Source organism: Colletotrichum graminicola, assembly GCF_000149035.1.
Source record: "Colletotrichum graminicola M1.001 genomic scaffold supercont1.2, whole genome shotgun sequence".
Taxonomy (NCBI): domain Eukaryota; kingdom Fungi; phylum Ascomycota; class Sordariomycetes; order Glomerellales; family Glomerellaceae; genus Colletotrichum; species Colletotrichum graminicola.
The window spans coordinates 997,137-1,018,855 of NW_007361006.1; the positions used below are offsets into that span (position 1 = coordinate 997,137).

Here is a 21,719-nt window from a genome sequence, read left to right on the forward strand (position 1 = left end):
CGCTGGGCACTCGCGCCGTACTTGGGCTCGAAAGAACATTGCGGCATTCATTCCTCAAATTATTCGGCCTTCCAGCCGCCCAAAGAGATGCGTCTGCAGGGTCTGCTCAGGTCGCTAGGGGCAGCCAGCCAATCTTTGGCAACAGGTTTGCTCCGGCAAGTCCATCTCGTACCAGGAAGGTGCTTGCGAGGACGCCCCGTGGAGATGGAACACATGGCCACTTGCTAGTGTCTCTTTTCATGCGGGTGATGGTCGCGGCCACCTACTCGACGTGAAGAAAGTATCTACAAGGTAGTATTCAAGAATCTTCGCACCGAGTCCGCAGATCTAGATTCTTCTCCGGGGTCCACGATATGCCACCTGCCCCTCCAGGCCCGATAGGGTAAGGACGTCGAGATTTTGAGGACGATTGACCGAGGCCTTCGCCAGTAACCATCGTCAGCGCCAGTGTCGGTTGCGGGGAAAGTGGCGAGTGTGGAAATGTCCTACGATGATCATGAGGATAATCCCGAGGCGAACAGGGCTCGAGATAGTGCGAGAAGAATCGAGTTAGGAAAAAGAAGGGCGTCGGGTCACTTGACCATCACGCCCATGTCTTCGGAGGGGCCTACTGGGTGCCCGCCTATCCTGCCGTACTTTCGAGACCCGAATCAGTCGGGCCCCATGACTGTCAATCCCTTGGGTTGCAGGAGATGGACCGCGGTAGAGCTCGAGGCGAACTCTTCGAAGTCCGCCCAATCAGTTGCGAAAGGTAAAAAAGAGTCCCATTAGAGGCATGACTCACCTGAGGCAAACACATTCCACCTCTAGGCATATCAACTGGAGCCGCATCAGAGCCGCACTGTAACTCAAGTCGCCACCGGTAGTTGATGATTCGTTTTGAGCGTGATCTTGCCGCCTTGTGAAGCGTCTTGGTGGAATCCGGCTCAGGAATCATGTCGTAGGCTTGCGGGACGGCGGACAGGAAGGTTGTATACAAACACAGCCCTAGGAACAGTCGTCCGATCGACCTCGACAAGCATGCCGGATGATGGCATGGAGGTCACCCTGCATGGCGCCGAGTGCGCCTCTAAGGCCGAGTGCTTCCGGTGCCAGCCAAGAACAATGTCTTGTTGATGGGTCGTCGATTTCCCCCAGCTGACAGAACCTTTCGCATTTGTGCGAGGGTTTGGCCCTGGGTGTCGTACCGCTGTATGTGCATCACCAGCAGAGACCGATTCTCGGCCGCACCAATACCTATCCCCACCCTCTCTCTCTCTCTCTCTCTCTCTCGGAAGCGTACCGGCCTCTAATGCCCAGGTCTACTGAGCACATTCCGTGGGAAACTTTCAGAGACCGTTGAGAAACGTCCGGAACTGGAGGCAAAGACGATAGCTCATATTCATGACTGCCAAATGGATGAGGTCGCATCGACCCTTGGTCCTTGTGCCCTGCGAGACATGCATTAGACGTCGGACAACTCATAAACGCTGCGAATATGCACCTTGCGTGTTCTGGAGCAGCAAACAACCGAGTTCACCATGACAAAGCGGTGGGAACAGAAAGGAATTACTTACATCGTACAGGAGTATTTCCTTGGCCACTGCGTGCCTACGTAGCGTCTGTGGTTCGCCAGGCACGGTTGGTCCTGCAATAGCAGTATTCTATCCCAATAGCAGAACGGGACTGCATGAGACTGGGAGGAGTGATGCACATCATCCAAGATCAACCACCCCGGAAAGTGCTGCCTGCTTCCCCGGGACACACTTCCCGCACAATTCCACCCTGACCACCATGCGCTGTCATCAGGGCCTGGATCCATCGTAGGCCGCATGGGTGCATAGCCCATCCGAATGGGGAAGTGAGGCCTGTCCGGCTTCCCGCGAGAACGATGCTGTGAGCGCGCTCTGCGGCACCCAAGAAACTGGGGCCTGACGTACGATGACGGACAAAATGGTGGAATGGATTTACATATGCCGCGGGGGTCAGGAGGACTGGGTAGGGATGACGGTGGTCGTCGCATAACAAAGCTGTGAGATATCAAAGTAAGCAGGTCGAGTACGAGGAGTGCATGACTCTCCAGCTTTTGGCTGTCGAAGGAGTGTCCGGAATGACCGCGCTTCACGATCATTAATAGCAATCCCAGCGGCCATCTACTCAACCGGTTGAAATGTCGAGCCGGTGCCAAAATTTATATCAACGTAAGTGCTTGTGAAGCTCGCGGAAGTGACTCTCCCTTAGATGCTACTCTTCAACGATTATGCTATCACAGGTATCCGGTAGACTGGAAGCGGCTGGAGCGTCTCTTGACGAGGAGGGGAGGGGGTGGCGGCGTTCTAGGCTCTTTGCTCTCGCTTCTTGGCCTTGGTGCTGGCGAATGCCGGCCTGCAGCGCGTCGGGTCTGCCGGCGCAATTTGCCCGCAGTTCCGACATTGGCAACCGAAACGGTTGGCTATGCAGTCTGTATCAGCAATGACCTGCCTGGCAATCAGGTAGATTACACTGCATCGTGCAGGGACCTGACAATGTGGAGTCGACGAGCAGCTGAGATGTGAGGAGGAGCTCATGGTAGCACTGTTTATGTCTTTCTTTGGTGTTGGTCGCATCAGATCACGATCTGTTCAAACCACAGGGTGCCCTCGGACCCCATGAACCATTGTAAATCCCAGGGGTTGGCTCGTGCGAAGACTTGATCGATTCGTATTGTGGCTGAGGGGCTGGTACGAGAAGGCCGTCAGCATCGTAAGAATGTACGTGTATACATGTGGAACTAGGGTGGCATTTCACCTGCAACTAACTATACCACCCACTCTTGACAGATCACAATGTGACAGAAAGCTGTCTCGTCTGAGTACGGAATGGGGTCGCTGGGCAATAATAGTGTGCATATTTCATGCCGCAATCCCATGCAGAGTTTTCCAAGTGGGCTCAAGCTTCATTGTTTGCCCTGTCTCTTTCTTTCTCTCTCTCTCTCTCTCTCTCTCTGTCTCCTTCTTTCCAGTGTGCCAGAGTATGATGTGGGTGCAGGCAAGGCAGTGGGCCCCGAAGAAACATCCGACGGAACAGAGCAAGTAGTGAGCGTTTGTCACCTCCATCCACCATGTAACATCCACCATCAAATCCCGAAGTGGGCTTGTACGGCTCAAAACTTGATTGTTCACAAAGCTTGCTCTCACAGCAAGAGTGCATAGCACCATGCATAATGTGACTTTGCTGTATGTGTGGGTTCATCGACCAGAGAGCTTCCGTGAGAATTGACTGTAGTTGCAAAGTGTTCGCTGGGTAGAAGGCTCTTAAAACGCCCGAACTGGCAACGCTCAAAGTCTGCTCCGTGTTGAAGGCCCGTGTGTCATCCGAACGACGGCCGTGTCATTCTTCAAGCAGTCCCGGAGAAGTGCATGGGTTGTGTCCGAAGAAGCTAAAGCAGTCTGGGGAGATCCCTGGCTGTCTGCCTGCCCCAGAGTATCAGTCGCGATTTGCGCCCTAAATAGACAAGCGAAGGAGACGATCTTCTGCCACAGGCATAGCGTCTTCACAAGTCTCGACCCTGATAAATTGGCAGCATGCATGGGATCCGATAATGATGTGAATAACATACCACGCAAGGACCACTGCGGCCTAACCGTTGCCCTTCCGTCCATGGCGCCAACACACGTCTCGAAGAATGGTGAGGCGATGCCGCATGTACTGTTCCGCGATCACCGTGGTCGAGCAAGGGAAAACAGAATAGGTGACCTGGTGAGCCAGACCAAGAGCAGAGAGTCGACTCTGTCAGGGACTGAATCTTGTATAGCAGGAAGCACGGCCGTTGGGAGGAAAGATAGCGAGGCTGGGTGGGCGAGTGGGCGATTGGAGAGGGGCTGATGCATGTAGGTATTGATGTAGGTATCCCTCGTTGTTCACAAACGTGTTGCATGCCTCAACAACGGAGGTCTCGCTACGGCTCGAGACCACGGGAACGTGGGTGAGGAGCGTGTCCTGCGACCGGCCAGAGTAGCGTGTTGCTCACAGTTGCACAGAGGGCCATGACTCGTTGTAGCCACTGAGCTCCGAGTTGTTTGCTTGATGGATTTCTTTTTGTGTCAAGTTATGTACTGTTGAGCGAACTGGGCCAGCGGCCGGCCACCTGCTGCATGATGGGTCATCTCCTGCTGTGATAAGAGCCAATGCATCCGTAATTTGTTGGATATCAAGCGACGCGGGCATTCGACTAGAGCAACACCGCAGCCGTGACTACTAGGTATGGCAATCGGCAAGTGCCTGCACCGCCACGCACATTCGCCCTAGTCTCTTTGGTTCAGAGGAAGACAATGGAAGGACATGGTTTCGGGCATTACTTCGGGTTTATTTGTCCTCCTGAAATGCAGTCAAGGGATGCAGAGGGCCATGGTTGTGGTAGCGCTGTCGCTGGCGCTAGACGTCTCGCATGGTGCCGTAACAGATGCCGAGGTTTTGCGTCCATTGGCCCGGTAGAGTGTCCATTGCATAGACGGTTGCTGAGAGGACAACACCGGAAAGGAGCGCGAGCCGTCGATAGAACCAAAGGCATTGGACGCCGGAATGCAGCTGGGAAAATGGTGGAATCAGATGCCAGCTAAGGCGTTTTGGTAGCCAAATAGCATCTTACCAGTGCGTGCGGCGAGCCAAAGAAACTGCGGTGCAATGCCAAGCTAACGTTGAAGTTCCCTGCGACGGTGATCTGTTGTGAGCTTTAGCAGGTTCCCAATGGGGCCAGATGCAGCGCACCCTGCCCTGACCCCACGCTGGTTGGTGGTGAATGTCGGATGGACGTAATTTTTGCGAGAATAGCACATCAAGGTACTTTGTAAGCACACGCCCAAGCAAGCCAGCCGTCAGCAGCCCTAAGGCACGGCGGAGTATGCTGCTTTGGAATAGCCGTAATTGTCGAGTGAAGAGAAAGACGCGTCGTGGCATGGCATTATCGACGCAAGCAGGCAAGCCATGGTTCTCAACGATGCATCTACCTATGTTCCGTGGTGTGGAGTATTGTCGCATCACCCGTGTTCTGCGACGTGAAGCGGACATTTCGCCGACAAGCATTCGTCACAGATGGGCTAGCTCACCGACGACAGTTGGGACGCTCTGGGGTTGTTTTTTTCCGAGGACCATGCCGGCGAACGGCGTATGCGGCCCTCACGTTCCATTGCGTACGGGAGAAGTGGCCGAGAGGCAGGGCAAGATCTGGGAATTGGGCTAGCGACCAGATGCTGGAAATCCAAGTTGAGCTGCGAGGTTGAGGACACCCTTGTCCAATACGTCTATATCTCGGGAGGACGTGATCGGGTACGTCTTTTGAGATGCCGACATAGGTAGGTCGGTAGATGTGGATGGACTAGTTGGCAACTGGCGCGGATGGAATTTGGCGTTGAGAGAAGGAGAAGCGGCTAGGAACTTGAGGGCCAGCAAGAAGTAAGCGAGGTGGCTGACGAAGATGCAGACAGCTGACTCGTGATGAGATGAAGTGCTGTTGATGGGAGAAGGTAGATGCGGGAATGGAAGACGGAATCAATGGGGTCGACAGCAGGCTGCGAATGACTGGAGAGAATGGCAAGGAAGGAACGGGCTGTCGGTGGACCAGGTAAAAAAATGTGAGAGGCAAGGTGAAGAATAATCCCTACTTGGCTTTGATCGCAAAGGTAAGGGGAAGGTGTGAGGTGATGCGTACTTTCCCTTGAAATCTACAGATTGCTGGTGGTGGAGGCGAGCGATGAATGGGCTGGGCGAGGAAGAGCGCACACGCGTGCGTGTACACACCCATACACCCACCCATACACACCCTTCCGCCATACAACCATCATCTAGCCTCATGCCTTCCATCACCGGGTTTTCTCAAGACGACCGACTTGCCCTCCCGAGTCAACTACCAACTTGCCTCACGTCACATTCGTCCATGTTTCGTCCAAGCCTAGTCATGAATGGGTCGACGCCATGGCAAGCAAGCTCTTCTCGCCCTCTATCTCATGCTAAAATAGGTGGGCTGAGACATGATCCGGCAGGTGTCGCTCCAATGAGGTATCCATATCAACTGGGTGTTCTATTGTGTCAGTAAGTGGTGCACCAGTCACAGGGATAGCACCCTTTTTCTCAAAAGTCATAGAATAAAAATACCCTCACCCGTGGTTCCGAAGGGGCATGCTAATATCGATACTAGATCAACCCCAACCATCCGTCCTGAAGGAATGACTCTCCGTCGCTCCGTATCTACCCCCCAACTACGGCTTGAGATCGACCTGGCCAAGGTGTTGTTGACATTTCCATCCATCCATGTGCCACTCGGATTGCCTTTTCTAAACCCGGACCCCAATATCGTCCGGCATCTGATCATACCACGTACCCTACACTGCGAGATGCACCGCCTACAGAACGGCTTCGCGCACCTTAATGTGGCAATCCGCGGTTCCGATCCGATCCCCCCCATCAGCCCCGTACAATATTCCGTCGCGAATACCCATCTTCTCTAGGGAAAAGTTACGACGTCTTCCCGTCCAGATACGGCAAGGCGCCGCCCTGTCTTCTTCGGCTCGTGTTCAATCGAGATCATGACAGGCCTACAGCGTCCCCGTCCCGTCGTCCCACACTACACCAAACCCATCCATCCACACATCCTGCACCGTCCTGGTCGGCTCCTAAAAACACCACGCAAGTGCTTTCTGATGTCAGGCCCAGGACTGTTTGGGAAGGGTTGATCGCCATCTTACGCAAGTGTAGACCGTTCACACACACACGCACACACACACACACATTTGAATAAACCTCTTTTCCTTCTCAGGTTGACGGCTTCATGGCTTGCAGCCTACAGAACGTACCAGCTCGATGTGGTCACTTGGCGGGAGGTGCGGAAATAGGGGAGGGTCCCCGAGATGACGGCCGACACAAGCCAGACGCAGCATCGCATACTAATTACATCCTGGCGTCTCTTTGCTCATTCTGCTCGTAAAGCAACCTTCGTATGCTACATAACTTCCATGCTTCACGCATTGGATTCCCGGACGTGCTGCGTGCTCACTCTCGGCCGGCACGGGAGGAGTCATGAATGGGTGTGCCCCCAAGAGTCTGTGCATCTTACCCGGCCCGGTATTTGGCGAGAAGCAACCTCGGACACCTGGAGTAAAGACGGGACGCGGACGGCGGGCTTGATGATTGATGGGGACCATCTACGTAATCCCCACCCCCTAGCGCTCGCTCCGCAACTCAGCGGCGTCCTGCTGCAAAAGACAACGGCAGCATGGGGCCTGAGTGGTTCTTCGCTTGTTCGCACCGGACAGTTCATTCAACCCCAACGAAGGCAATCTACAGGCCACGGAGATATTCGCGCCTCCTTGCGAGAACTAACCGCGGGGCCGTAATCATCACGAAAATGGAAACCGCACCGGCCAAGTTGGGCAAGGATCAGAAGCATCATGGACCGTCAACCCTGTCGGGCCAGTCGTCGCAATATGGCAGGTCAGACTGAATAATGCAAGTGCAGAGGCGACATCAGTGCGTCTGTCACTCCTCTGTTCACACGGCTCACTCATCAGATATCAGAATCGCCCGGGCATACAATGGTGCTCCGAGCAGCAGTAGCCAAGCAGCCTGGCGTCACCCATCGTTCAGGCGTGCTGCGTGCACACACACACACACACATACACACCCTCCTCTTCGTGCTGTTGACCACCAGTGGACGAGTGGAGAGACGGGAAGGCAGGCTGGAGAGGGACTAGGGAAGAGGCAGGCAGAGACGAGCAAGCGATATGCTCGAAGGATCCGTCGAGGGACCTGCAGGTCCGAAAGATAAGTTGTGCTCCGTATTATTCACGAAACCCCTCAGCAAACGGCAGAACCAGAGCAACAAAAACCGTAGCGTCCGCAGCCAGAGCTGACCCTCTTCTAGCCTGGCTGCGTATGCTTGTCCAAGTCTGGTCTGGTCTCTGCTTGATAATGGGTCAGGCAAAAGACGAGTCCCCATAATAAGCAGCATGAATGCTTGTTCATCCGCTCGATTCAACTCCACGACGGCCATCCGTTTGTTAGATGGGAAAACCGGGGACTTAGTTGACAACGGCCCAGGCCATGCCAGGCAGGGTCTCTCGTCCGTTAGTGGGTGTCGACTGCGCCGACTCTTTTTCTTCGTTCTTTTTTTTTTTTTCGTCCTCCATACCTAGCGACCAGAGGCAGCTGTTCTCCAATTTAACAGGATTCTACCCCTCCTGGGTTTGCGAGAGCCTGCGGCCAAGGTACCACTCACTCCCTTGTCATTGCTGCTGTTTCTGATTAGACCTGCTGCCGTCAAACCCCATCTTCTTGTCTCCTGTTTGGTTTCGTCTCTCTTGCTTTTTCGCTGCGTTGGAGAGAATCTCGAATTCGCCGGGCCGTCCAATCGACCTCGCCTGGACTTTTCCCACCAAGCTAGCCCTTGTCGCCCTCTCTCGGCTGCGACTCTCCAAGGCAAGACCATTGACGGAAAGGCTCTGCTCCTGGTCCTTGTCGCTTAGCAGCTCCTCAAGGACCTGCCTCCGATTCTCCCCACCTTTTGTCTCTGGATGTGCAGATGCCCGGTTGTACTCAAACGAATGATGGAATCCGCCCACCCCAAGCAGTGGACCTCCAAATCTCACCGTGCTGCCATTTTCCACATCAACTAGCCGCTTAACCATGGAGAATGGAGAAGGTTGACCAACCAAGGCAAAAAGACCCTCCCTGGTGCACGCAGGGTATGGCGTTATTCGCGCGCTACACTAGGCTCTTGCAAGTATCACCCATCCAACGAAAAGGACGGGGAAAAGGTGCTAGCCTCTCTCGTCGCTTTTCGTCGCCTCTCAGGTTTGTGCTTCTGCTCCTCCCCCCTTTCCCTGCGCTGTCCTCCGAGCCGCGCCCTCAGAAATCCAGCCTCCACAGGCTGCGGTCGCTTCTTTCCCCTCCCCACCAGGCCGACTCCGCCTTGTGATTCGCCTTTCTCCATTCGCCGTCCACAGCGCAATGGGGCCAAGAAGAGGAAGAAGGGGCAGAGAGCAGGGACCGGTATCCGTATCTCCAGCCGCCTCCGACTGACTGCTTGTGTGCTGTCGTGTCGTTTCGATTCAAGGGTCGAGGTTCGAGAGACCTTGACTATCGTGGTCCATGGTCCGTGGTCCGGGGTCCGGACAGTGTTCCATGGTTGACTCCAGGCCCGATCCAAGAAAGTTGGTGGCGTGAAGGAGAAGTCAGGGTAGAGGAGCCCTCTAGCCTGTTTAATTTCTATTGCCTTCGTCGAGGGCGTGCCGACGGCCGCGAACATATTGGACAGATGGGAAACGATGCGGCAAGAAGTGATGCGAGAACATATCGCGGCGCTAGTCGTCGCAAGTGCTGATGCCAGGCCGATGAGATGCGCCTACGGGAGACACTGATTGATCTATCTATCCATAGCAGGCTATCTCTATCTGGCTGCTTGCTAAAGAAGCGTCGTCCCAACACGGAGCCACAAAAACGCCAGCCTCTGGATCCCATCCACACCCACCTCAGCCCGCCCATGTCTAGCCGGTCGCCAATCCAGCCCATCTTTAGAGACAAGAGGCAGCAGACGCAGACGCAACGGCGGCGGCAGACGCAGCCTGGGAGCCACAGGCGACAGGCAAGCAGAGGCAGGCAGGGTGGGCAACGCAGCAAAGAGTGGGCGAGAAGGACTGAGAGAGAAAGGTACTTGTAGCATGCCGGTGGATTCTTCCCCTTCAAGTACGCACAAGTACCGCCCTTGTACTGCTCTCGGAGCACTGGCTGGGGTATCTGTAGAAGAGGTCGGATTAACGCCTCTTTGCCTCATGTACTCTTGTTTTTCTGCAACTACCTAGCACACACCCACACGCCCCCCCTCCTTCTTCCCCTCTCCGACCCCGATACAACCGCCGACCACCCCTACCATCCGCCCCTCCCCCCTCCCCTCTCGTCTGCCCCAATACCCTTACAGATGAACGTGATGCATGTATGCGTATCTGCGAGAGTGTGGTGTAGCTAAGAAAGCGCACAGAGCAAGCAAGCAGGTGCCAGTCTAGACAAGGTACCTTCATGACCCGTCGGCTTGCTTTCTTGCACCACAATCTTAGATCAAGACCTTCGTAGTGTACACCCATTACGGATACATTTACAGCAGACACATCCCATACCCATCAAGTACTTTTTTTTTTTTTCCTTGCCTTGTTTGGATGGAGCCACCATTACCGTCTTCATGCATGGACACATCTCTAAACTACCTAAACAATCCATGCATGCCTGCCAACCCTCCACCACCACATCTGCGTATATATCCTTGTCCCTCGCCCCGGGACTAATCGTCTCACCTCGAACGACTTCATCATCACTTTTTCTCTTGGGTCACAGTTGTTTTTTTAAAAGACCAATTGGTCCGCGCAATGGCTTGAGTTCCCATTGTCGTCTTTCCTCTCTGTATAATACCTTGTTTGACCCCTCCTCCTCGGCCATCCTCCCCCTTCCAACATCCCATACACGCGGCCTGGGTGTTGGTCTTCCCTCTTGCCCGTGTCACTCTTTGATACCACACACACAACGACGGACGCAGACAAGGCGCTCTGGCAGTCTTGTCCACTACCTCGATCGTTAAGGTCCTTCTAGATAGGAAGAAGAGACTTGAGGATAGAGAGGGAAAAAGAAGCTTTGGAAGCAGCACGACGACACACGCACACCCCTCCCCCTCCCCACACACGCATCCTTCTCATCGAGCCCACGTTCTCGGGAGTCTCGACAGCCATCCTGTAATACTCTTGCCCTACGAGCGTAATACCTTGGGGATAGCAGAGCAGTTATTTGGAGACGCCGTCCACAACTCTTACTTCTAATTCACCTTTCCGGTACCGTCTTGAGACCTACTGGGGGCTTTTTCTTTTTCTTCTCCTTCTGGGCTGCCGCATTTCCGCAGTCGAGCCAAAGTGGAGCCATTTCATCTGGAATCAACATCAGATATCAAGAACGGCAGGAAGTCACCGAGCTCCTCCAAGATTCACCGGGTCGACCTCTTCGCACAAGAAAGGAAGGCACGCTAAGGACCAGCAGTCCATTTGCCACCTCTCTCGGATCCAACCTCGTCCTCAAAACCCTTCTCGACCACCACTGCCAACTTCACCCCGCGAATTCTTGCTTGTGGCCTCGTTGGGTTTTCCTCCTCACTCTCCAGCATATCACGATCCCGCCACTCCTCGGAACGTCTCATACATACACACCCACACCGAGGCAAAACTCGCAGAATTGCATCATTATGGCGGCGGTCATGGATCTCTTTTGGCCTCATATCGGCTTTGGCTGGTCTCCCAGCACCTGGATGTACCTCTTCATTCTCCTTTGGTAAGTTACAACCACCATCGAAGAGTTTCCTCTTGCACTGCTATTTCACATATAAAGAAGAAAAAAAACCAAATTACCTCTCTTCTCGTGATTCTTCATGCCGCCAATGTCTAACACACTTGCCCAGGCTTCATCGATACACCCGTCTGCTCGCCAACTGTGTCAGTCACTGGGTCTACAAGTCCAAGCCAATCCCAGTCAAGCCAACCTTCACTGCCGACGACGTTACTGTCATCATTCCCACGATCCACAACGTCTTTGAGGAGCTTCGTCCTTCTCTTCTCAGCATCATCTCCTGCAACCCCCAGGTCCTGATGCTCGTCACCACCACTGAGAAGCATGCTGCCCTGGAGAAGCTCGCTAGAAGCCTCCCTCATGCCAACGTTCAAGTCTACTCTACCCCGATCGCCAACAAGCGCCTTCAGGTTTGCGAGGCCTTGCCCAAGGTTACCACGAAGATCACCATCATGGCCGACGACGATGTCACTTGGCCTTCCACCCTGATGCCATGGATCCTCGCTCCCTTCGAGGACCCCAAGATTGGCGGCGTCGGCACTTGCCAGAGAGTTAAGCGCGTCTGGGATGGCCCGCTGTCCACTCGTATCTTCAACTGGCTCGGCGCTGCTTACATCGAGAGACGAAACTTCGAGATCTCTGCTACCCACAACATCGACGGTGGTACTTCCTGCATGTCTGGCAGAACCGGCGCCTACCGCTCCGAGATCCTCTCTAGCCACGACTTCCTCGAGGGCTTTAAGACTGAGAAGTGGGGCAAGTACATTCTCAATGCCGACGATGACAACTTCGTCACCCGCTGGCTTGTCAGCCATCAGTGGAAGACCTGGATTCAGTACGAGAAAGAGTGTGAGCTCGAGACCACCCTCGAGAACAGCACCAAGTTCCTTTACCAGTGCTCTCGATGGGCTCGCAGCAACTGGCGCAGCAATTGGACCAGTCTCGTCCGCGAGAGATACGTTCTTACGTGAGTATATACCCTTCCCTCTTATCCTCTGCCACTTCTTGGCGCTTGACTAGCAACAGGGAAGATACTAACCTATGACAAACAGTCAGCAACCCTGGTGCACTTACGCTCTCCACATTGCGACCTTCACCTCCTTGGCCTTCCTCTTCGACCCCCTCATCATCCTGGCTCTTTGGAAGGGCACTGCTGAGTGGGACCTGGAGAGCCGCCAACAGGCGCTCTGGGCCCAGATCATTTTTGTCTTCGGCTTCACCAAGGTCGTCAAGCTCATGGGTCTCTTCCGTCGCAACCCAAGCGACATCATCTTCCTGCCCGTGTCCATCCTTTTCGGCTATGCCCATGGCATCATCAAGCTCTACGCCTTGTCCACCCTGAAGATGGTGAGTGACTGGTTTTGGCTCAATTATCGTTATTTTCCCTGGAATCAAGCTAACACTTTGGCAGACTTCCTGGGGCAGCAGAGCTGACGGTGACACCAACGACGACATCCGTCTCACGCCTCGTCCCAAGCGAGCCATGAGCCTGACCACACCTCCCGGTGGCCAGGACCTCGTCCGCTACCGCCATGAGCGCCAGATGACGGAGAAGGTTGCCGACTGGCACCGCCCTGCCACTGAGTCGTGCAGACCTCAGACTGTTCGGATGAACACATTCCCCGCCAAGGACTTCAGGGCTCCGCACATCACCTTCTCGCTTCTGGAGCATCCCTCGGACTAAGATCCAGAGTGGCCGGAACTTACGAATTATGAAACTGCAACGAACGAAATCATTGCCAGAGGTGAAACAGAACTCTGGCCGGGTGGTATCCTTGCTTCCCCTTTGAAGGGAGATGGAGGGATTTTGTTTAGTCGTTAGCCAACATTTTCGGCTATGACCATCGTCTTCACATTTCGGCTTTTCTTTCCCTCGGAAGAAAAAAAAATCAACCAACATGGATTTTGAGGCGAGAAAAAGTTTTGCTGTTGTTCTTTGATCCTCTTCACGAAGGATACATGCGATCGCATATGGGAACCGGAATCACAGCGCGACAGAGCATGTGCATGCGTGTGTCAGATTATAATTATCAATGGCATCAAATCGACATCATGGGCTAGGAGGAACGAGTGGGTTGGTCATTTGCTTTCAGGGATACATTCCCTCTGGATTCCGCCTGAGTATCTTTTCTCTCCTTTTTTTCTTCTTCTATCCAAAACCCCCCCCCCAAAATGGAGATGGTAGGATCGTTTGGTTCCCGAGAAAAAAGAACAAACCGGGAAGGGCATCGCGCGGCAGGCAGGCAAGCTCGTTTTTGTTTTCTTATTCCCAACATGGTTACCCCAAAGAGCGGCGGCAGTCCATTTCTGAGCCATTGCGAGGCATTGGTAGAAGGAAGAGGGAAGGGAGGGAGGTCGCAGCATTAGACAGTTGATCTCTATACCACTATTACATGTTCTTTCCACTCAGACAAAGAAAACGGGCTTTCCATAGAATGAAGAAAAGAAAGCATATTTCCCACGAGAATAAAAAAAAAACATAGAACATAGACATGGTCTGTGATATTGGCTTGGCAGTTCACAAACCAGATCTTGATGAGGCTCGTGATGGCGAAGGTTCCGTGTCTGACGCTTTTATTTGGACGGAATTTTGATCACAGACTGTGACTGTCCGCAACGACAGGGCTGCAGGAAGGGTATCTTCACGAAGAAACCAACTAGGTACCTAACGAGCCAATGGGAACAAACCGGCCCTGCGTTTAAACAAATCGGGGGATCGACTGCTTCGATCGTCCCAGGGGGGGAGGAGGAGTGTTCCGATGGAAAAGAAGAAATAAGCAGCAGGCAAACAAACAAGCAGAACACACATGGTCGCGTGGCCTTGTCCGTTACACAGCAGGTGACGGGCCTGCGTTCTCGTATTCCATCGACGTTGGCCCCCCCCTCCCCTCTCCAATAAACGGTTTCCGGGGAACCCGCGATATCTGACATCGCCTCTTCGCGTGTGCTTCCTGCTCCCGAGGGCTGGCGCGCGCTGGTTACACGACAGAGCCAAGGATGCGAAGGAGTCTTGCTGTCATTAATTCTCCGGCGGACTGGGCTGGGCCTTTCTTGAGGGGCGCTTTTCATTGGGGGCCATGAGAGAGTGGGAGAGAGAGAGGGGGGAGAGAGGGGGGAAAGAGAAAGAGAGAGGGAGGGAGGGAGAGGCTGTGTCATGTTCATGCGCCTCGTGGTGTTGTGTCTTACATGACGTCCTCTAGGCTTGGTGGGGTTTCTCCAGAGAGGAGAAGCGTGCCAGGCAGGGACGGAGACGAGCACGCCGTATTGCAAATCTTAAACAACCACCCGTGGGCGGGGGAGATGAGAACAGACGCTTCTGCATCTCGTCGCTGTAGTGGTGGTGGTTTCTTGCTCCATCCAGAGCTTTAGGCAATGTCCATGTGCTACCGTAGTACTCTCCTACTATGTTGCACACGCCCCCTCTTGTCTCACGAGTGGCCCGTGAGAGTATGGGCCGATCAGTCTCGTGAGAGGATGTATATGTGCGTAAATTTTCCGTAGTGGCAGTGGTGTTGGTGGCCGCGGCGCCGGCTGTCGTCGTCTCCGGAGAGAAGGGCTTCACACCCACCATGACCACCAGAGAGCTACACCCTCCTCCATCCCTACTAGTTCATCGAACGGTTCGAGACTTATCTCAATCAGGACGGCTAGGAAGACGAACTAAGATATCCGAGGTCCCCACACTCAACGGGGGGGTAACAAGGTAGGTAGGAGATGGGTTGGGTATACGCAAACCCCCACAAGGGCATAATCTTCGAATCGAAGATGGGCGACGTCGAAGGAGTTCTGAAGCGTATTCGTGCCAGTGGTTGCCTCGAGCGTGAAGTCGAGTTGTGATGAGTGGTGGATGAGTAAGACACGAAGGCCATCTCTCAGGACCCAATCAGGGCGTACGGACTTGAGCTACAAGGTCGACAGGTGGGATTGGCAGCCTCCTCATTGGATTGGGGGATCATGACCTGTGGCCTTGTTTACGTTATCTGACAGCCCACCATCGTGTGCCCGCCCCATGCTTGATTCGAGGCCTAGCAGGCTGCCCCTCCCCCTCCCCCTCCCTTCCTCTCGAATCCCTGGCCTTGTCGATGCTGCAAGTTGACAGAAAGAGTGTCCCTGATGACATAGTTGAGCCTATATACGGATCTCATGGCGTTTCGCACTGGACGAGGTTACGACAGATCTTTGTTCTAGACTCCTCTTGTATGGGGCACAAGGTAGTACAAGTATACTCGAGTACCTATGCTTGACACCCACACGTAGGGATGGGGTCCGTAACGTGCAGAGATGCACGACATCTTATGCGTGCTTCGAGACGTCAAGCCTGCCTAATAGGTACTGGAAGAAGGAGCAAGGTCAATGTGGAGACTGTAAGAAAAGCACTCACCAAGGCGCCTCCAAGTGTCTGACTGCGTTGGAATGCCGAACATGACAGAAGCTGACATGATGAGACATCGCCGGATGTTGCAGATGTTGGAACACTAGTGGGCTGCTGAATGCTGGGCGCAAAAGTATCGCGGTATTGAAATTATGTGAGTCGCAGTGGAAGCGGCAGTTGCGAGAGATGCGCTGATCGCATGGGAACGTAGGTTTTCTGGCCAACCAACGTCGGAAGCGTAAAAATAAAAGAGAAAAAAAAAATATTGACGAGAGGCAACGAGCCAACGAAGAGGTGTGATTAGGATTGACAAATGACTTGTGCGAGAGCATGCTGCAAAGAGGGAAATATTTGCCAAAGGTTCCAGAAATAGAGAGAGAGGAGTCTTGTTGACCCGCCGGTACCTTTTCTCTCAGTGAGGGTGCCACTCACTCTCTGCAGCTGCAGCAGGAGGTAACGGCGAGCGAACCAATGCGACGGCACGAGTCAAGACGCATTGAGTATGTATGCCGGGAGGGACGGAGGGACGGAGGGACGGAGAGAGATGCCGTAAGTTGAGGTGACGGGCAGGGAGGGAGAAGATAGATCGGGCGAACGGACCTTGTGACAAGCGGCAACAGCACGAGGAAAAGTCTAGTCTGGCGGTAAATGCGACGGCGATGAGGATAAGACGATTCATAAGCCTCTTTCGCGTCTAGTGGCGGCGGTCGTGTCTGTCTGTGTGGCCTGCCTGGGCGGTTCTGGGGAGCAGTGGGCAGGAAGAGGAAATGGACGTGCGACGACGATAAACTGCGGCAGCCATTGGCAAGGCACGGATAGCATGGCACGACGGCGGCAGGCTGCTGGAGGTCCAATGGAACAATGGGGGCCACACACACCCCGCGCGCGCACGGCCGCTGACATGTCATTAGTGGTTGTGGCATGCGCTTTGGTCTTCCGCAACGTCGAGTTGAGGTGGTGTACATAGGTACATACCTGTAGTATCTACACTAGGAGGCAGGCAGGTGGCGGGTGCAATGCAGATGCCCGTGACGATCTGGGTGGAGGTAGGGGAGTCTCGGATTGTACAGAGTATGTACACTACAATTGTGGCCCAAAGCAAGCCGTCTGGCATCCGCTCTCAACGGCGCCGAATAATTTCTACCTACTTACCTACCCAAGTCTGTATACCGGCTACCTACCTACCTGCCTACCTACCTACCCACCTACGGAAGTGAAGCACACTCGGTGGGTCCATCTCGAAATAGGTATGTCTGAGGACAGGCAATTGCGCGACTTATTTGGTCCGAAGAAATGCACCTTCCTTGACACTTTTGGTGAGGGGAAGACGAGACGGGAAGCGACAGGACGGAACAGGGAACAAACAGCAAGAGCAAGCAGGCAGGCAGGTATTTCGAGGAAGGAAGTTGCCCGTGCGCCAAGATGTACATACTTGCTTACCATTTGAGAAAGACCTACGGATACTTCTTTTTTCCTCCTCTCCCAAGTGGGGAAAGCATGGAATGCAGAGCATGGCGGGGCAGGGCAGGAACGGGGGGTTGGAGGTAGGGAACACATGAGGTACTTGCGTTGCTCTCGACGCACAGGCGGCCGCTGTATCTCCATGGCCCGACAATGTACCTTTTCTTGCTCCCTCTTTCCCCCCCTCTCTTTCCTCCATGCCTGCCTGTATGGTATGGTAGTGCAGGTACTTGGCTCGTCTCGTCGTCTGTTCTTGCCCATCTCATCTCAAAGGCCGAGCGGAAACAACACCACACAGACTCGCATCATGTCGACATCCCGTCCGTAGTCCACCGCACAGACATGATACGAGGGGGCGGAAACGGAGTCGGGAGCGGGATGCGCGAGCGGGGTTTTCAGCACATGCAAAGTCTAAAGAAAGAAAGAAAAATCAGGAAAAAGAAAAAAGGGAAAAATAAATAAATAAAATAGAATTGTTCATGGATGTCGAAACGCGCAATCTTCCGACCCCTCTTCAAAAGTTGACCATGAACGCACGCACCACCATTAGTTAGGTACGTGACGGCCACCATCACATCATGTCATGTTGAACACCCTTATCCTGTGTTGATGTCCATGTCTCTCTCTCTCTGCTGCAGCAGAGAGACTTTTGTGTTTGGCCATTGGACAAGCACTTGTCGCTTTTCTCTTGTAGATTCCCTGTTGGGTGAACGACACAGGCCAAGACGGCGTGGTGACCTCGATGCAACCCACCTTTGCTAGCCACCGCGCTTATCCTCTTCCTATCGGACCTGCGTCTGTCTGCACCACCGCCTACGATGTACCACTTTGCGATCCAACATCATCATGCACGCAGAGGGGTGGGTGGGGTGGCCGACCGACCAACGATGCTAGCCCCACTCTTCTTCACCTCTGCTCATGCCCTTATTTTATCTTTATTTTGTTTTACTTATTTCTTTTTATTTCTGGTACTCTTTTCCACGAAACATACCAATCCCTTCATGACTTCTACTTGTCGAGTACGGAGTACCGCCCTCCATACATGCAATCTTCTTATCACGAGCCTTTTGTCCTTTACGCCACGATACCACCCACCATCCTTACTGCCTGTTTCGGATGCCGAGCGTCTCTACTCATCTCCGCCTTTGACGTTTTGCCAAGAACACCCCCGAAATACTGCTCAAAGCCCCTGTACGAAGGAGTCTGTCTCCTTCCTTCTCTTAGCCAGCAAGAGATGCGGCGCCTCTGTGTTCGCGAGGTCGCAGTGCTGCCTAGTGGATCTGCTGGTTGGTTGGTCGCCAAAAGAAGCCTAAATGAATACCTTCGACTCGGTATGCCCACACCTTGACTCTCCCCGTCCCTATAATATTACCTCCCAATGGCTGCCCGCCCATACGTCGCCAAGGCGGTTAGGTGCCTTGCAAGGCCGCACATCTTGAGCAGCGCTAGTAGGTATATACACTTGATCTGGCATGCGCAGCCACATGAACCTCCGGTCATGAGCTCCGTGCCCAGCACCAGCTTTGGCTTGAACTCCACCTCCATCTCGAAACCCTAGCCCTGACTCTTCATGATCCTCCACACGCCCACACCAGCCAGTGTAGAAAGAGCATAGAGGCTGATCATGACCGAAGGCTTGGTGGGGTCGACTTAGTCGAGTGGACCAACGTCGTCTTCACGCAGCCCGTCGGTCTCGTTTCGCCGACGACGCGTACGAATACATGGACAGAGCCGGATACTCTTACATGGAATGGTGAATGCGCTTCTGCTCAACGGACCATTGCTCCTGAGAGAAGCCGTCACCTCTCTCGCTCTCGGTACATACATCCTCGACGTCTCTCTCGCAACATTGAAAAAGGCATCAAGTCTGGCTACATCGTGTGTGGGCGACGGATGGTCGGTTCCCTTGCGCTATGGTCCATCTTGCAACACTGATCTGCGGCTGCACTGCCAATGGTTGACATCGTCATGCATCGCAATCGTTCATGCTCGCAACCCGAGATCCGCCGGGGAAGCACCTCACGCGTTCCAGGCCGCGTGTCGCGCCTGTAGTGCCGTTACACCTGCCTGTCCGCAAGCTACTCTCCGCAAACTCTGTCCATCTCAAGCCCGGATGGGCAGGCTCACGATCTTCCCGCTAGCCCGCTCTCGCGTCGATTCGAGGGGGAGTGTGCCTGGTTGGGAGGCCCCTCTATGCCTAGCCAACCCCGCAGGGATAGTATCATCCCATGGCGACATCGAACAGGCCAGTTCTTCTTCAACGACCAGGGGGTTTCAAAGGCCCGTATGCCTGCCAACATAATCGTATTTATGGGGAAGAACAGCCACGACAACCAAGGAATGAGAAGCATTGAAGGAGTTGCATCGCGAAAACATCCCGGTCCAAGAGGGGAAATTCCACTCGCTTCGCCTGGTTCACTGCAACCCCGACTGACATTATCATGCAGCTTCTAACGGCTCGGAACCAACGATGGCAAAGACAGCCCAGCCCTTGAGTGGGTGGCCGTCAGCAATCCTTCGATCCACACAGGCGTCTTCGGCGTTCACAAGCCGTTGAAGAATTTCATGTCGCCGCAGATATGTTTCTACCAATTGAACAATGGCCATGCGAATGAGTCTATTAGCCTCATCGTTCCGATCGCCTCTTCAACGGCATTCGACGACGACAAATCGAACGGCCCTGCTTACGTTGCAATTGCAACGCAGACCGAGCACTTCAATGATTCTGCGGACTGCAAGCTCCTCGCAAGACCCGGCCGGCATCGCATGCTTGGCCCATTGACTCGGCCTGTTCGATCGTTTTGTCACACTAGCTGCATGATGACTGGATGGGTCGGTCTCTGGTGGTCGCTATCACCGGCTATCCGCTCGCTATACCAAACAAGACATGGAGTCTCCGTCCGTTGACGGAGGATCCCCAGGACCCCTGCTACCCTGTTGGAGGTACAAGCCTAGTACTCGCGGTGTACCCCTTAGGTTCTGATTCAGGATATGCCCAGGTATTACCATCCAATATTGACGCTGCCTTCGTCTCGTTGACGCCAAGATTATTCCACTCTCGGCCATGGAGCGCGCAGCTCCTGCGCGTGAGACAGTCCAATGCCTCGCCAGTGATTGACCAGAAGTTGCATAGTTCGGGCCATGAGTTCCTAAGATGGTCAGCAAAATTCAATACGCTTATCAGAAATGGGAAACAGCTCGCAAGCGCCCGCCAGCCTTCAAGGATGGTTTCCTTGAGCGCATCGTCAACCATCTAGATTTCTTTCGTCGCTATTCGGGTGGATTTGGCGTGTTCGCCTCGGCCCCCACGTACATATCATCTCGGCAGGAGGATCAACGGCCATCATCAACGTATTGACGGATGCGCGCGAACCTCATTGGAGAAAAGGTCACCATTCGGAGACCCATGCCGAATGTTCACACCCATTTCCCAGCAATATCCACAGTCGATGGAAATATCTCAAACACCATGGGGGCCAGAAAGTCATCAGCCCATTTTCGTGGCCTGTAACGTAACGATTGAGCCTCAACTCGTGAAGCAACGGGCTGTTGTACCTCGAGAAAGAGAAGTAGTTGTTGGCGCTCGATCCCACGGCCCCGTTGTAATCCGAGCGAGCCACCTCTGCGATGGTGCCGATTTTTATCGCGGCTGCGGCGTGCGCCGCTTAAATTCCCTTCGCTCATTGTCATCGAAACAAACACCCCTAAGAACTCTCCACTAAAGACAAGGACCAGCGAGTCCTGGCCGAAGAGTGGAACTGACGAGCGCTGAAGAATTGACCGGGGGGTGGGGGGGCGAAGAAGAACGGCCTGCTACTTACAGCTTACAAGTCGACTGACAGGACCCTGTCCGTTTGCAGACGGATGATGAGACCACGCCCCCGCCTCTTGGGCTACATACCATCCAACCCCCCCCAGTGTATGTCTATCAACATAGACCATGGAGCACAAGCTCCATTACAGACCAGCATCTAGTGGTGGGGTGGGAGGGGGCTAACCTTGAATGACGAGGTTCTGCTTCGCTGCTGTCCTCGCAAATAGAGAAGCATCGGTTGCGAACATGGCTACAGAGCGGTGATGAAGCCGGGCAAGGTTTGAGCAGACATGATGCAGATGCAGGACCAGCTCTAGAGCATCTTTTGCTGTGTCTATCTTCGGGTGGTTGTCTTGAGATGCCGAAGCACAACAAGCAGCCATGGGTGGACCGATGACCAGATAGATCAAGTGGATGGGTAATCAAGGAAATATGCTACTGGTCTTGTGTCTGTGGGTGTAAGATGGAGCTGGCCTTTAGACCAGTTGCATCACGAGCTCTTGACCATTTTTCTTTGTTCTGGGTTTGGTAGAAGTGTGACGAGCAGGTTTTTCGGTTGTAGGGAGAGGCAACAACAGCTTGCGGCCAGCGGCTTGCGTGTTGGCGTCACATGTTGATGATTTCGCGATCTTGCACGGGTTTTTCTTGGTGCAAAAAACAACAACCCGAAGACATGCAATCACCTTGTACTGGATAAACCGTCAAAAATGACTTTTGAGCATTCAGGTGGACGCTAGATGTACG

At 53.9% G+C, this 21,719-nt stretch overlaps 4 protein-coding genes across 4 annotated transcripts; 3 read left to right on the forward strand and 1 right to left on the reverse strand.

Moving 5' to 3' along the window:
• Window positions 1-2,890: 2,890 nt before the first annotated feature.
• Window positions 2,891-3,891, reverse strand: GLRG_00741 (uncharacterized protein). Its single transcript, XM_008091426.1, has 2 exons — window positions 3,578-3,891; window positions 2,891-3,431 (listed from the first exon to the last, which is right to left on the reverse strand). Exon 2 carries the CDS (start codon window positions 3,208-3,210, stop codon window positions 2,908-2,910), a length of 303 nt encoding a protein of 100 aa, XP_008089617.1. The 5' UTR covers window positions 3,211-3,431; window positions 3,578-3,891; the 3' UTR covers window positions 2,891-2,907.
• Window positions 3,892-11,227: 7,336 nt separating this feature from the next.
• GLRG_00742 (glycosyltransferase family 2) lies at window positions 11,228-13,012 on the forward strand (the record flags this gene model as incomplete). Its single annotated transcript, XM_008091427.1, has 4 exons — window positions 11,228-11,313; window positions 11,441-12,295; window positions 12,381-12,675; window positions 12,740-13,012. The coding sequence occupies 4 exons, from the start codon at window positions 11,228-11,230 to the stop codon at window positions 13,010-13,012; spliced, it is 1,509 nt and encodes a 502-aa protein (XP_008089618.1).
• Window positions 13,013-13,361: 349 nt separating this feature from the next.
• GLRG_00743 (uncharacterized protein) lies at window positions 13,362-13,703 on the forward strand (the record flags this gene model as incomplete). The annotated part of the gene is made up of 1 exon (XM_008091428.1): window positions 13,362-13,703. The coding sequence occupies one exon, from the start codon at window positions 13,362-13,364 to the stop codon at window positions 13,701-13,703; it is 342 nt and encodes a 113-aa protein (XP_008089619.1).
• Window positions 13,704-18,178: 4,475 nt separating this feature from the next.
• Window positions 18,179-19,124, forward strand: GLRG_00744 (uncharacterized protein). The gene is made up of 2 exons (XM_008091429.1): window positions 18,179-18,492; window positions 18,796-19,124. The coding sequence occupies exons 1-2, from the start codon at window positions 18,204-18,206 to the stop codon at window positions 18,813-18,815; spliced, it is 309 nt and encodes a 102-aa protein (XP_008089620.1). The 5' UTR covers window positions 18,179-18,203; the 3' UTR covers window positions 18,816-19,124.
• Window positions 19,125-21,719: the final 2,595 nt, after the last annotated feature.